The 16,845-nt window shown below is 36.8% G+C and overlaps 1 protein-coding gene across 1 annotated transcript in view; it reads right to left on the bottom strand.

Annotated features, from left to right (window-relative positions):
- BUB1B (BUB1 mitotic checkpoint serine/threonine kinase B) overlaps positions 1 to 16,845 on the bottom strand; it is a 58,126-nt gene that overhangs the window by 19,201 nt on the left and 22,080 nt on the right. Inside the window, exons 6-15 of the mRNA XM_065871419.1 lie at positions 16,598 to 16,767; positions 14,955 to 15,169; positions 14,691 to 14,782; positions 12,937 to 13,166; positions 6,423 to 6,535; positions 5,777 to 5,892; positions 5,154 to 5,203; positions 3,960 to 4,020; positions 3,720 to 3,825; positions 362 to 636 (exon numbers count right to left, since the gene is read on the bottom strand). Of these exons, the coding sequence (XP_065727491.1) occupies positions 362 to 636; positions 3,720 to 3,825; positions 3,960 to 4,020; positions 5,154 to 5,203; positions 5,777 to 5,892; positions 6,423 to 6,535; positions 12,937 to 13,166; positions 14,691 to 14,782; positions 14,955 to 15,169; positions 16,598 to 16,767 (1,428 nt within the window). The remainder of the gene's footprint in view (positions 1 to 361; positions 637 to 3,719; positions 3,826 to 3,959; positions 4,021 to 5,153; positions 5,204 to 5,776; positions 5,893 to 6,422; positions 6,536 to 12,936; positions 13,167 to 14,690; positions 14,783 to 14,954; positions 15,170 to 16,597; positions 16,768 to 16,845) is intronic.

The raw sequence follows: 16,845 nt of genomic DNA, 5'->3' as shown, positions 1-16,845 counted from the left end.
AAAAAACCCAAAAACATGTCTCTAATTGCCTATTTAAAATTAGCATCAACCTACTCTACCATTATTTTAACCTCAATATTAAAGGAAAAATAAATGCCTCGTCTCTACCAATCAGGTACTTTGCTGAGTTTTCTCAAAGATACCATAACTGGCAAAATTTACTTTTAACCCTTAGAATCAAATCAGTTACTAAATCCCATTAACACTTTATCTGGAGGAGCCCAGCTGTCAGGTAAAGCACTTAGCACAGTACCCAGCAGGTAGTAAAAGCTTCATAATTGATTGCTATAACTGACAAGCACACACAGAATAAGAAAGCCCTCAAACAACCTGATTTGTACAACCTATAATCACCAGTCACCTCAGCTTCTTGATGCTGAGAGTTGGATTGTAGATAGTGCCACAAGCAGTTTGCTGGTCCTCAGAAGTCTTCACATCTAGGTCCTCTTCCTGCAACAGTCTCTCAGGATCAGAAGGGAGATCCTTCAAGGATATTATCTCATGAAAAGGAGTGGATGCAAAATGAGCTGCTCTAGCGAAGTCACAAGTGTCTTCTGGGTTAGGACAAATAGTTACATTCCTGAAACCTGTGATAATAGCATCCTCAGTCAAGGGCTCAATTCCTGTAAATTCATCCTGAAAAACCACAAAAAACTTAGCTCAAACATTTCAGTGAGCATATGAATGGCCTATCTTTTTTAGTGAAAGAGATACATATTAGATAAGTGATTTTTAACACAGGGTGCAAAAGCATATCAGAATCTCTAGAGAAAGACAAATTTAAAAAGCACATCATTACATTTGAGGAAAAAGGTTTTGTATTATGAAAACAGCAAATTATATTTCATCAAAAAATACACTGTGAGGATTCTCCATACAAAGGAAAAATACTGGACAATGTTTTTTTCCCAACCAATTTCACCTGGGAACTAGAGGACTAATGCTATTTTTCTTCTGGCTTTGGCCTAGAATATGTTCCAATAATCTGCTATCCTCCTAGCTTTTAAGTCTTTTTCTTTGACAAATGTTTAATTTCTATTTTATTTCTTAAAGGTAATTCATGACCATGGTAGAAAATATGGGAAAAAAAGTATAAAATAATGGAAAACATTTAAAATACGCCTTTGTCGCCATAAAAAAAAATACGCCTTTGTCTTTAAAAGTAATACAGGTATATAGTTTTAAAAAGTCAACTAGTTTAAAAGGATATATAGTGAAAAAGTCTCCTTTCCACACTTGATTCCCCTTGACGTCTCCACTCCAGTTACTACTCCCCAGAGGCAACTGCTATGACCATATGCATCTGGTAGGATACATGCACAAGCATATTCTATGCATTTAAAAAAGAGGTTTTAAAACAAGTGAAATTATAGCATCTATGCTAGTCTATATTATTCCTTCTCATTATATTTTTAAGTATATTTTCTGTGCTATTAAAAATGCTTTAGAAACATGATGGTAACATTGTGGGTTTATCTGAAGTTGACCAAATGTTTTAGGTTATCCCCTGTTTTTCATTGTCATAAAACTATTTTAAATATTCTTGTAGATTTAAATCTTTAAGAATATGTTAACTTTCTTAGGAATAATTCATAAAAGTAGAACTATCAGGTCAAAAAGGTAATTGAACACTAAGTGTCTTTATACATACCGCCCTCAGAGGGACTGTACCACTTTATACATTTACCTGAAGTACACAAAAGTGCCTATTTCATTTAACCCTTATAGATACTAGATATTAATTTTCTAGATTATTACCAATATGATATATACTCTGAATTTCTGACTCAACATTATTTAGTAGAGGTGAGATACATCTAGAAGAAACAATAAGTGAAACTAAATAATTGTAAGATTAGAGTAAAATAGATGTCTGCAGTCTAAGAATACATTTTATACAAATTCTACTTATGGCCTTATTAGTTTAGACACTTTAATTTTTTTTTTTTTTGTAGGGGGAAGAATCCTGGTAGGTACCTATTAACAAAATTCAAGTAAAAGGTTTAAGACAAAAAAACTAGATTGAGATTTACCCCTTTAATAATTTAGTCCATCCTTGAACAGCTGAACCTAGAACCACTACCTCCAAATCTAGCCTATCCATCTATTCTCTGGTGATATTCTCCAGAACACAGTATGTAAAACTTACTCTTCTACATCATTATCTTTTCATACCAGTCAGTGGATTACTTATATTAGAATTACCTGGGAAACTATTTAAAACAAATAAAAATACACGCTTGGGTTTTATCCCTGGAAATTCCAATTCAGTATAGTTGGAATGGGGCCTGAGCACCTTTAGTCATAAATGGCTCCCGAGGTTCCTCGGGGTTGCTGGAAATTTTCTGTATCTTGACATAGGTGAAGACCGCACAGATATTCACATATATAAAAATTAATATTTGTGCAGTTTATGAATATAAAATATACCTCAATAAATAAGTAAACAAAAACATGTTTGAGTCATTCCCTAGGATGTGGAGAATATACTGTTTTAAATCAGTGTTTTAAATCACTGTAGCTACTGATCATGTCTCCTCTTAAAAGTCTTCAGATTAAACATACTCAGTTCCCTTCAATCTCAAGACAAGTTTCCAGATGCTGGTTTAAGACTTCAATGAAATGTCACTGATAAAGTTTATTTACTTTGTCTTGAATGTCTACACAGGGTCTTTTTTTATCCTAAGTATTATCATGTCACTACTCCACAGTGATTAAAATAAAACATTACTACAAAAAAAAAAAAAAGGTTGGTTCACATAACTCTTTCATTGCCAATGTTTCATAAACATTTTATAAGATCCTTGGCTTTCAAGGCAGTGATTTTTCCCCACTTTAAAAAACTGAGATATAATTAACATACCAAAACCTTCACCCTTTAAAAGTGTGCATTTCCGTGGTTTTTAGTATATTCATAGGGCTTTGCAACCTTCACCACTATCTAACTCCAGAACATCTTCATCACCTCAAAAAGAAACACCATATCCATTTGTAGTCACTCTCCAACCCACTCTCTCCCTAATCCCCTGGAAATCCCTAATCTACTTTCTGTCTTTATGGATTTGCCTATTCTGGACATTTCACATAAATGGAATCATACAATGTGTTCTTTTGTGTGTGGCTTCATTTTAGCAGTGTTTTCAAGGTTCATTCATGTTGTAAGATATATCAGTACTTCATCCCTTCTTATGGCTTAATAATATTCCATTGTATGGATACACAACATTTTGTTTATCCATGCATCAGTTGATGAACACTGGGTTGTTTCCAGTTTTTGGCTATTATGAAAAATGCTGCTGTGAACATTCATGTAAAGCTTTTTGTGTGAAGATATGTTTTAAATTCTTTTGGGTATATACCTAGGAGGGAAGTGCTGGATCATATGGTAACTCTGTTCAACATTTTGAAGAACTGCCAAACTGTTTTCCAAAGAGGATGCATCATTCTACATTCTCACCAGCGAAGTATGAGGGTTCTAGTTACTTCCCATCCTCACCAACATTTGTTATTTTGTCTTTTTGATTATAGCCATCCTAGAGCATGTGTACAACATTTCACTGTGGTTTTGATTTTCATTCTCTGATAACAGATGGTTTTGAGTGTCTTTTCATGTGCTTATTTCAAGCCAGTAATTTTCATTTTAACCCTAAACTTTTGTGAGAATTGAATGAAACTATCCACTAGTCCATTTATATAAACTTAGGGATATTGCTCCTTACACAAACATCTGGAGATACATCCTCATTTGAGGTGATGCTTTCTGAAGTTTTGAGAACTGCAAGTGGTCTTCGTTGGGCTAAAACCCGTGGGGGATCTGCAGAAGGACTGGAAAAAGACATATTTCATTTAGCAATTTTTCTCTTAACATAGATAACAGTAACCCCCTATTTCATCCTCATTTATAATAACAGAAAACTTCTAATTGTCAAAACAAAACAAAACCAAAAAACCCCTCAAACCTGATAGTCTTTTTTTCTGAAAGGAGAAATTCATCAAAAATGGAGAAAGGTACACTGGAACCTATAGAAAGAGAAACTAAATTTACACTCTTAAGAGTAAATGCCCTACTCTTCAAGACAACTAGGTCAATTAACATTTTTGCTGTTTCAAAGCATAAAGACAATTTTGTTTATCTTTTATAATAAATAATTTCAAATATATAAAAGTAGACATCATTTAATAACAATTACCTAAACATGGATGATCTTGTGTCATCTTTATTTCCCACTACTACTCCCCCAAACCTAACCCAATTCTGGATTATTTTGAAGCAAATACAAAACACCGTATCATTGCATATGTAAATATTTTAGTACATATTTCTTCAAGAGATAGCCTCTTTTTAAAAAGCATAATCTCAAAACATGATCATACCTATAAGAATTGACAATTTCTGTATTCAAATATCCAGTCAGAGGTTTCACATTTTACCAAAACTTTCTAGAAAGTTTGTATTAGGAATGCAAAGTAGATTCATACACTGTTGACTAGTTGAAATGCCTCTTAAATTGCTTTTATTTTATAGGGTTTTTGGTTTTGCTATTAATTTTTTATTTTAGAAACTGGGTTGTTTGCCCCATAATGCTGGATTTTTTTGCCAATTATATTGTTTCACATGTTCTTCTATGCTTTGCATTTCCTATAAATTAATGGTTAGAATTAGAGGTTTAATCAGATTCTACTGAATTTTTTTAACTACTTATAGATGGATATTCATGTTTCTACCACTTTTAACATGTTTCTGAAAAGACAACAAATTTGAATATAAAATAACTTTAGTTTTAAGCTTTCGCCCCTCATTCTTCCAAAAAACCACTTTCCACTCTTGGCTGCTGGGTACTACTGATATGCTTAGCTAGAGTACACTAACTAAAGTGGAAGATTATTTTGTAGTTAGTATAAATTTAAATTACATTTAAACCAAATATTTTAAAGCAATGAGTTATTTTATAAAAATATTCTTTCAAATGTCTAACATATCTTGAATCATATGCTTATAACTGAATTCCATGATTCAAATATAAAACAGTACCTTAGTCCCTCCCTCTGCTTTCTTTCAAATCCTTTTACCACAATCAAGAAAAGTATTTACACTTATTATATAATGCATTTGTACCGATAAGTTCTTCATGAGATTGTCAAATAAAACTCACTTTTAGAATGAGACTGTTCTTGCCAAATGTTTTCTGCAAGTGAAGTTTCCCTGTGAAGAAATTTGTTTTAAAACATGTGCTTAAGTACCCACAGAAAGAATTATTTAATTCTTAAAAGTCCAAGAGGTCTTTTTATTAAATATAATCTTCTTCACTCTAAGATAAAGAAAATATTCTAGTACCATTAAACCAAATTCTTTAAGATAGAACCTTCAGTCATTAAAATTGTCATAGAATTATATTTGATAACAGATGTTAAGTTACATTAACAGTATAAGCAGATTACAAAATGGTAAGCTTTCATTTTTATAAAACAAAACCAAAACAATAAATAAGAATATACCAATGTTAATACTAGTCATCTCTTGGTAGTAGAAATGGGTGGTATTATCATTTAAAAAATTATTTGGTTGTTTTTATAAGAAACATGTATTTTTTTTAATGGAAAAAAGCCAGCACTCAGACCTCCCTCATCAGCATCAAAGCTTATGTTGTGACAAAGACTTGGAAAAATCATGTCTCAATACTATAAAAGTTAAGGAGACTTCAAGTCACTAGAGAGTCAAAGGTCAGTTCTAGATGCCCTCCTATAAGCACCATCCCTCCCACCAATGTGGTCCTACCTGGCACAAGAGTTTACTGGGCAAACAGAATTGCATAGAGCCATTCCTGGTATTTCCTGAGACTCTGAAACAATTCGCAGTTCAGCTGTCTCCTTTGTAGACATCTTCTCTTCTTGCTATTTGCATTAAATAAACAAAATCAATGTGTCCCTCCTATATAGAAAATGCTACCTATTCTCAAGTTTTAGTGCCAAAATTAACTTTACTATACTCTTCCCCTAGACATATATTAACCATATAAAATGTCTGTACCACAAAAGTTCTTCCCAATAATTTATGTTCCCAGTATAAACTGGTACTGTTGTACTCAACTGAGTAGTGGCACGGAAATACACACTAAATTTCTTTAGCTAATCTCATTTTAATGGAACATAACTAGAATAAAAATCTAAAGTAAGAAGTAACAGAATAGTGATTTAGAGTATAACTAAGAAGTCAATAGTCAATAAATTGCATCACTTATATGCCACAAATTCCATTTGAAGTCACCTGTTAAAATTACTTTCCTGCTCAACTTTACTGATACTAATAGCAAAGAAACTATCAGAAACTGAGTGGGTCTGACAGGACTTTTTACTTTCTATATTTTTATAGTTTAAATTTGTTTCAATAAGCATTAATTGTATGTATTGAAAAAGAGAATGACCTGATCACTTGCTCTTTCTTGCTGAGTAGTTTGGATTTCTTTTAGCTTCTTCTCCATCTCTTCAATCTGCTTCTGCATTTCTGCTCTCTTCTCTGCACTGGTCAGTAGCTCAGCTAGAAACAGTGAAGTTGGCTGAGGCATTACTCCTCATAGCAATTTAACCTGTCAAAAACTGTCTTTGGGGCTCATGTCCTCAACGTATGTTAATATTACAGATGAGAATGATACAAATGGAGCAAAGCCCTCAACTTGAGGTCTAGGTCTCTATTATTATTATTTTTTTTTTTTGCGGTACACGGGCCTCTCACTGTTGTGGCCTCTCCTGTTGTGGAGCACAGGCTCTGGACGCGCAGGCTCAGTGGCCATGGCTCACGGGCCCAGCCGCTCTGCGGCATGTGGGATCTTCCCGGACCAGGGCACGAACCCGTGTCCCCTGCATCGGCAGGCGGACTCTCAATCACTGCGCCACCAGGGAAGCCCCAAGGTCTCTATTATTTATTCAGTCAATAAAAAATAGAATATCTATTATGTGCCAAGCACAACTTTAAGAATTTAGGTTTTAGTGGTACATAATACAAAGTCCTTGGTCATGTGATGCTAACGTTCAATTTGGGACAGACAAACACAGAAATTAACAAGAAAAATCAGTTTTAAAAATAAAACTAAATAGGTGATGTGAGAATGTGTCACTGGGTAGGGGGATGGAGGTCAGGGGCTACTTAAGACCAGAGATCAGGAAAGATCATCTAAGAAAGTTACATTAGAAAGCTGTAACCTGGATGACAAGAGGCCAGTCATATAAAGATCTGGGGAAAGATTTTAGGCCAAAGGACTAGCTGGCACAAAGGTCCTAATGCAGGAACAAGATTATTGTGTTCAAGGATCCAAAAGAAGGCCAACATGGTTGTAGCACAGATAGAGGGAGCAAAGTAAAAGATGAGGTTGGAGAGGTAGGCAACGGCCAAATCACATAGGGGTAAAGACGCTGTACTGCATTCTAAGACAATGAAAAAACACTGGAGAATTTTAAAATAAAGGAGTGACATGATCTGACTTTTTTTTTTTTTTGCGGTATGCGGGACTCTCACTGTTGTGGCCTCTCCCGTTGCGGAGCACAGGCTCCGGACGCGCAGGCTCAACGGCCATGGCTCACGGGCCCAGCTGTTCTGCGGCATGTGGGATCTTCCCGGACCGGGGCACAAACCCGTGTCCCCTGCATCGGCAGTCGGACTCTCAACCACTGTGCCACCAGGGAAACCCATGCTCTGACTTTTTAAAAAAGATAATTTGCTGTGAATAAAATGGACTGTGTTAAGGCCAGAATGAGGGCAGAAAGTCTAATTGCAGTAGTCCAGCTAAAAGACTGTGGTTTCGATTGAGGTAATAATGGGAATGGTGATAAATGAAAGATTTATGAAATTTCTTGGTGGTAAAGTTGATAGGCTTATTCATTAGATGTGGGGGAATGGTAAAGAAAGAGGGATCAGAGATGACTTCTGGACTTTTTTTGGCTCGAACCAACTGCGTGCATGGGGATGCCTTTTATTGAGATAGGGAAGCCTGTGGTACACTTGCATATTGGGGTGTGGTTTGTGACAGAAATCACCAACTTTGTTTTTCTTTGAAGTATTTATTTGGCTGCACCAGGTCTTAGTTGCAGCATGCAGGATCTTCCTTGTGGCATGCGGGATCTTTTAGTTGAGGCATGTAGGATATTTAGTTGTGGCATGCAAACTCTTAGTTGCAGCACGTGGGATCTAGTTCCCTGACCAGAGATCGGACCAGGGCCCGCTGCATTGGGAGTGCAGCATGTTAGTCACTGGACCACCAGGGAAGTCCCAGTAACTATTTTTGCTTAGGTTGAGTTTAAAATGTCTATTAGGATAGCCAATAGATGCAGGCAACTAAATGTGAGTCTGCGGTTCAGGTGAAATGTCAGGGATGGGGATATGAATTTGAGAGTCCATGGCTTGAAAACAGTATTTAATCTATTACCTAAAGATAGCTGTTGAAAGAAAAGATAATTGGGATACTTCAGAACTCTCCCCTGGGCCTCAGGAAGAGGTCCTGAATGAGAAGAACAGGAGTAAAGGAAACTGAATGGGAATACACATCAAGGAAGAAGCCAAGAGAAGCATTTCATAAAGTAGTATTTCATCAACTGTGCCAAATGAAGCCAAGAGGTCAATAAAGATCAGGACTGAGAAAGAGCCATAAGATTTGGCAAAAAGGAGGTTTCTGGTCACCGTGATCACTGGAATAGAAGGGATGCTTGAGGAAATAATAGGCAGCAAAAGATGATTGCAATTGCCCCCAAATTTTGCTGTGAAAGAGAGTATAGAAACGGGGTAGTAGCTAGAGAAGAATATGAGGATAATGGAGATTTTTTCTTTTTCTTTTTTTTTTTTTAAAGAATGGAGACATTAGAGTATATATGTATAAATGAGTGAGAATGGTTTAGTAAAAAGGGAAAATGCTGGAAGGGGAAGAAAAAAGGGCCACTCCTTTGATAGGAACAGAGAAACATTAATTTCTTAAAAAAAATTACTTATTTATTTATCTACTGGCCATGTTGGGTCTTCATTGCTGCCCATGGGCTTTCTCTAGTTGTGAGTGGGGCTACTCTTCGTTGGGGTGCACAGACTTCTCATTGCGGTGGCTTCTCTTGTTGCGAAGCATGGGCTCTAGGGGCGCAGGCTCAGTAGTTGTGGCACACGGGCTCAGCTGCTCCGTGGCATGTGGGATCTTCTCAGACCAGGGCTCGAACCCGTGTCCCCTACATTGGAAGGCAGATTCTTAACCACTGCACCACAAGGGAAGCCCCAGGGAAACGTTAATTTTAACAGAAAGAATGAGTGTATAGGTACAGATTGCAGATATGGCAGATTTGGTGGAAGAAAATGGAGTTACCATTACATTCCTTCTATTTTCTCAATGAAATTAGAAACGAGATTATAGGTGAGGAGGGACAGGGATGCAGATCTGAAAATATGAAAGAAAATTAAATTAGTTGTTTAGCAGAAAGAAGAACTTCACCTACCAGGAAACTAGAATGATTGTTAGGCACTGTTAAATGCTCATTTGAGATTTGTGGTCAAGAATTTAAAATGACTGGACAGCTACATGTAAAAGAATGAAATTAGAACACTCCCTAACACTATACACAAAAATAAACTCAAAATGGATTAAAGACCTAAATGTAAGACTGGACCGTATAAAACTCTTAGAGGAAAACATAGGAAGAACACTCTTTGACATAAATCACAGCAAGATCCTTTTTGACCCACTTCCTAGAGAAATGGAAATAAAAACAAAAATAAACAAATGGGACCTAGGGAAACTTAAAAGCGTTTGCACAGCAAAAGAAATCATAAGCAAGACGAAAAGACAACCCTCAGAATGGGAAAAAATATTTGCAAACGAAGCAATGGACAAAGGATTAGTCTCCAAAATATACAAACAGCTCATGCAGCTCAATATCAAAAAAACAAACAACCCAATCAAAAAATGGGTGGAAGACCTACATAGACATTTCTCCAAAGAAGACATACAGATGGCCAAGAGGCACATGAAAAGATGCTCAACATCACTAATTATTAGAGAAATGCAAATCAAAACTACAATGAGGTATCACTTCACACCGGTTAGAATGGGCATCATCAGAAAATCTACAAACAATAAATGCTGGAGAGGGTGTGGAGGAAAGGGAACCCTCTTGCACTGTTGGTGGGAATGTAAATTGATAGAGCTGCTATGGAGAACAGTAAGGAGGTTCCTTAAAAAACTAAAAATAGAACTACCATATGACCCAGCAATCCCACTACTGGGCATATACCCAGAAAAAACCATAATTCAAAAAGACACATGCACCCCAATGTTCACTGCAGCACTGTTTACAATAGCTAGGTGATGGAAGCAACCTAAATGTCCATCAACAGATGAATGGATAAAGAAGATGTGGTGGCACAGTGGTTAAGAATCTGCCTGCCAACGCAGGGGACACAGCTTCAAGTCCTGGTCCAGGAAGATCGCACATGCCACGGAGCAGCTAAGCCCATGTGCCACAGCTACTGAGCCTGTGCTCTAGAGCCTGCGAGCCACAACTACTGAGCCTGCATGTCACAACTATTGAAGCCCGTGTGCCTAGAGCCTGTGCTCCGCAACAAGAGAAGCCCGCGCACCACAACGAGAAGCCCAGGGACCAAAACAAAGAGTAGCCCCTGCTCGCTGCAACTAGAGAAAGCCCACACACAGCAATGAAGACCCAATGCAGCCAAAAATAAATAAATTTATATATTAAAAAAAAAGATGTGGTATATATATACAATGGAATATTACTCAGCCATAAAAAGGAACAAAATTGGGTCATTTGTAGAGATGTGGATGGAACTAGAGACTGTCATACAGAGTGAAGTAAGTCAGAAAGAGAAAAACAAATATTGTATATATTTGCATATATGTGGAATATATGTGCATATATTTCCGCATATATGTGGAATCTGGGAAAATGGTACAGATGAACTGGTTTGCAAGGCAGAAATAGAGACACAGATGCAGAGAACAAACGTATGGCTACCAAGGGCGGAAAGTGTGGGGTGGGATGAACTGGGAGATTGGGATTGACATGTATACACTAGTATGTATAAAATAGATAACTAATGAGAACCTGCTGTATAGCACAGGGAACTCCACTTCGCTGTACAGGAGAAACCAATACAACATTGTAAAACAACTATACCCCAATTAAAAAAAAAACGAGACCGATGCACACAGTGGCATTTTTCTCCAGCTACATTTAAACTATCAATACTTGGATGCAGATACAGAGTGTGAGCAGAGAGCTGGATTTAACCAGGGTTGAGGTTCTGCCAGGTGAATACAGTATAGTGGATGATGTAGGGAGTAGAAAGTAAGATATGAGCCAGGTGCTTAGTCAGTTAATGAGTGACAGGGAGTGACTAAAAAGTCTGAGGTGAGAACACTAAGGAGGTTCAAGAGGCAGAAAAAAAAAAAATTGGAAGACATGAATCCGAAAGAAGCTTTTTGAAGGAGGAGGGGGAATATGGTTTGGAAGTAGCAATGGTAAGAAAGGATAACAGCCTTGTCTTTAGGCCCAACCTGTGGCTTCCTCATTTCTCATCCCTACCTGAGAGTGAAAGTCTGCAACAATCTTTGAAGCTAATTTTCAATATAAGAAGAAACCTCTTTCTTATAGGCATAAGGATTTATAAGAGTACAAACTAGATTCAGAGACAAGTTTAGGAAATGAGTATTAAAATATCCTCAAAGGTCAATACTTTTTTTAACTACTCAAATCCCAACTAACCCTAGCTCAGGTCCTTCTTTGGCTAGTTGAGAATAAAATGTACTATTTTACCTGTATATACTTGGCATAGCTAGAGCCTTCCCTTTAGGAAGCAGTAGTTTTAATCTAAGTACCTAGCTCCTTTCCCAGCTCATATTTGGCTACTCTGCTAGCCTACTTCTTTGTCGTGGTGGTTCCCACTTTGGAAAGCTTTACATAACCAGCTCCTTGCTTTTTAACCATTCCCTGTCTCCTACCTAGACACGTAGATTCCATTTTTCAATGTATTATTTGAGCCCAGAGCACTTCTGTCAACCTTGGAAGGCACCAGTTGATGTAACAAACAGGGCAATTCCAAACGTACAGTCTGCTTTACAGACGTTTGCTTCTAACTTGTCACCTGGAACTCTGAAATATTTTTTTCTCAAACAAATTACAACTGATGGTTAAGTTTCCCAGCTAGCCTTATGAATGCCACGTCTCCTTAAGTGAGCTGAGCTGCAATAGCAGGTTACTCTGGATGCCTGTGTTTAAAAAAAAAATATTTTCTTCTTTCTTGGTATAGATCCTAGTCAAAATGTCTAAATGAATGAAATTTATTTCTGGACTCTCCCCTACCTCCTTTTCTGTACTCTCGCGCATCTTCTAATGCCTTAAGCTCCAAATGCTATACTTCCCTACTTTCAGCCTATTCTGCACACCTCTTGCCCCCAAGTACTTCTAGGCTTCAGAATCAGAACCACTTCCCACTTCCCCCAAATTCCCAGTTTTTCAATTTATAGTGAAGCTTCCCTTAACTTAGAAAGAACATAATGTCTTTAATAAACAGTACACATAACTATCATCCAAATGAGTGAGTATGTTAACCTAAATAAGCCCTGGGAGAAATTTCGGCCGAAGTATCAAAAGTAAAGTGAAATATTTAGGAAATGTTAGGAAAAGCACTCTGTCTCCGATTGCAGGGAAATTATGAATTGGTCATGCAGTTCCTTTACTTTTGAACACAAACTTAGTTGCTTAATATTTTTTCTCAGGGGTTTCATGGAAAGCAACAATGGAAATTCAGCCTAAATGGAGAAACGTAGAAACCATAGAAGCATCACATAAAGGTACACACAATGGGGTAATTTTCCTCAGACTTAACATATCAACTCAATCTTCCTACAACTAAGTTATTTTTACAAACTTGAACTAGATCAATACATATACCTTCTCTTCGCTCTTTTAATTTCTTCCGGAAAACCTCAGCCCGGATCTCCTCAAAGGAGAACTCCCCCACTCCTGCATAAATCTTCTCCTTACAATACATCATTTTCTCTTTCTTCTCCTCAGACTCTTGCTGAAGGTTTTGAACTCTTTGCAGGAGATCTCCTTCTTCCTTTCCAGGCTTTCTTGTGCTTAGAATGTGGTTTATACTGGGTTCAATTTTACATGGTGTCCTAAAAGAAGCAAGATAATTATTATTCACCATACAGATCAAATGAGTTATTTCTTACGTTTTGACAGAACACAGGGACAATGTCAGTAGTGAGGCTATATGTGATCGATTCCAAAAAAACAAAAACAAAAAAGACTGAGAAAACAGGCTAAAAATAATTTACATGGTCCATCAACAATTATGTTCTGAGTACTACTATGATGAAGAAGGACATTAGGTGTAAGTTAGGGTCATCATATAGCTTTTATTACTTATAGGTAAAAATAAATCTGAATACCATATCTTTTTTTTAAAGGATGTAATATTTTTATTAAAAAATTGTTTTTATTGGAGTATAGTTGATTTGTGTTAGTTTCAGATGTACAGCAAAGTGATTCACTTATACATATATACTTATAGATATATTCTTTTTCTGATTCTTTTCCCTTATAGGTTATTACAAAATATTGAGTATAGTTCCCTGTGCTATACAGTAGGTCCTTGTTGGTTATCTATTTTATATATAGTAGTGTGTATATGTTAATCCCAACCTCCTAACTTATCTCTCCCCTCATCTTTCCCCTTTGGTAACCATAAGTTTATTTTCTATGTCTGTGGAAATATCTAAATCAAAGCCAGTGTATGAAATGAAGTTAACTTATGCAATACAGCCCATTTTCCATTGTTTAGCACCCCAAAGAATTAGAGTTAGGAATATAGCACTTAGGGAACTGATGATGTGAAATTCAATGTTCTCAGCTGAGGGGGAAGAACGAGAGTGGTAATATAGGTTTGAAAAGAATGAAGCATAAAGTACCTCAATCGGGATAGGGCAGATGTTCTCAATCTGGACAATGGATCAGAATCACTTATGTATCTTTTATTTTCTTATGTACCTTTTTACAACTAAAGATACCTGGTCTTCACCTCAGATACACTGGATCAGAACTTTTAATGGCCCAAGCATCTACGTGCTTAAAAGCCTTCCTCAACTGATAAAAGACTCTACGAAAATCCCACACAAACATCATACCTAGCATATACGAAGGGTTATAGCTTAGTTATGAGGAAACTCTTGCCATGGGGTGCAAAATACGACCTAATATTAGAACTCCACAATGTTACATATTAGACTGAATCTCAGACTGCCTGATTATTTAATCATCATCTATCATATTTTTTCTTATAAACAGAAATGCCAAGGGTTAGGAAGAAAAAGACATCCAGAAAGAAAAAGCAGGTTACGAGGAAAAACTGCCATAATTTCTTATTACTGTCAATAACAAAGGTAGAACACCTCATTTAAATCACAGTGACTGTCTTTGACTACAGCAATGTAAATGTAAACCTATTGAGTTTATTCCTTAATAATACTAACAAATAGTCTTTTAGCCCTAACATACTCAAAAAAATATAGATGTAAAGGAAATAAAACTTTGGTTTACCTTCATCCCCACAAAGAAGAAAATGTCTTTGGGAACTAGGATAGGTGCCCCTGCCCACTCTTCATAATTCCCACCTCAAAATATCTGGAAACCAAACTCACATAACTGGCTGTTGTGCAGTCTCTTCCACATATGGAGTAAAACTGGGAAGCACAGAGGGTACAGCTGTCATAGAAGCTGCATTGCCACGAGGCTGGTGATGAAGAAGAAAACTAAAATTACCATGGTTTTACATTCTGACACAACATATGAAGACCATGCCTAATTATTCAAGAGGAATTAAGAGAGATGCTAAAAATACTCATCTACTCTAACTCTGAAGTCTTTGTTATGTCAGCAAATAAACTGGATCTAAGAGTCCTTACCCTGTATTCCAAAGGCCTGCCTGTGTTCCAAGGGCCAGCTTGCAGCTCATTCTCTTTGGCCCTGGACACAGGAGGTGCTATCCATGGCTGCCCTGTAGGCCTAGATGACTCCGCTCTAGAAGGTTCATCAGCATTTTCATCAAAAACAGTAATTCTAGAATTACTTTGCATCTGTTGAGGAACTGGATTTTGGAGTCCTCTGTTCTGCCTTGGAGCTAAGAGAAAAATATTAAAACTCCATGTAAAATCTTTAATTATCAATTTAGATGCCCAAGAAGGTATACCTAATTCTTTCCCAAATCAAGGAGATTACTTCTACTACCACACAATCAGAGATTTTTTTAAATAATAATTTAAAAAACCTTAATGGATCAAATTAGTAATTTTTAAGTCCATTCTGTATGTTACTTATACCCTACCTCTTTTCCCTCACCTGTAATCTTTTATACATAGATATCCAAGAAACAAATTCTACATCTTCCTTCAGTCATCATTCTAACATTGCCTAATTTTACCAGACTAACCTAATCTTAATCTTCATTTTTCAGTTTAAAGCTTTCTCTCAATGGAAATCAGCTGAAATGTACTGAATCTAGAAAAAACAAATTAACCCACTTATTAGTGGTATTCTCTTTAGTGAGGCTGCTTATTAGAATCAAGCTTCATCATGATCTGGATGAAATATTCTTTAAGACTATATTCCTTATACCCTAATTCTCAGATCTCCAAGGAACATTCTGAGTATTAATTTTTATTTATTTTTGGCAGCGTTGGGTCTTTGTTGCTGCACACGGACTTCTCATTGCAGTGGCTTCTCTTATTGGGGAGCACGGGCTCCAGGGCGCATGGGTTTCAATGGTTGTGGCGCACAGGCTCTAGAGCGCAGGCTCAGTAGTTGTGGTGCATGGGCTTAGCTGCTCTGCGGCATGTGGGATCTTCCCAGACCAGGGCTCAAACCCATGTCCCCTGCATTGGCAGGCAGATTCTTAACCACTGTGCCACCAGGGAAGTCCCCATTCTGAGTATTATTAAAAGTTGATATCAGAAAAGGGATAAGAGATCTTTTAAAAATCTGGTCTACATGTCTAACTGCTATAAATTTGGTTAATAATTATTTATCTTTGCACCTTCCACTCAATTTTGCTGTAAACCTAAATTTCCCTAAAAAACAGTGAATTTTAAAAAAAGCTATTACTGATCATCTTTAGGTATACAAAGAAAGCCCAATTTCTGACCCCTCAAAAGCTGAAAACCAAGTTAAAACATTCTTTGAGGATTTGGTACATGTAAGCTTTACTTTGATAATACTTGCTATATCATTGCATATATTCTTTCAACTAACAACTAAAACTGAGAAACTCTAGATGCTCCCTGTATATTAGGTTAGGTTTTTTTCTCTCTCTTTTTCTTTTGCATTATAAGGGCCTCAGAATGGGTTTTTCTTAATTAAGAGACAAAATGCTGACATGTTTTAGTGTTACTGCACACTGTGATCTCAGTTCTCCTTAGACTTTTCTTTTTTGCTACCTAGTACTCAGAACAGAAGGACAATGTCCATATATATATTTATACATGTTCTCCTTACATAATTTGCCTACCACCTGAGACGAAGAGCTTCCCATAATAACACTTAACAAACTTACCCTTGAGAGCACCTCCTACACGGCTGATTGGAGCTCTTGCTGTCTTCTTCCCTTTGCTTTTTAGTTCAGCCAATGTGCTTCGTTGTGGTTCAGAAGATCCAAAAACTTCCTCCTCCTCTTCTTTCTCAAGTGCCAACAGAGTTTGCCGAGACACTCGAGCTTGGAATTGTCTAAAGTAAGAGAATGGACAATTAACATTTGGTGAGATGAACACTACTCACCAGATTCAAATTTCTTAATTTGTTAAA

Source organism: Phocoena phocoena, chromosome 2, assembly GCF_963924675.1.
Source record: "Phocoena phocoena chromosome 2, mPhoPho1.1, whole genome shotgun sequence".
In the NCBI taxonomy this organism is placed as follows: domain Eukaryota; kingdom Metazoa; phylum Chordata; class Mammalia; order Artiodactyla; family Phocoenidae; genus Phocoena; species Phocoena phocoena.
This window is presented reverse-complemented; position numbering and strand designations above follow the sequence as displayed.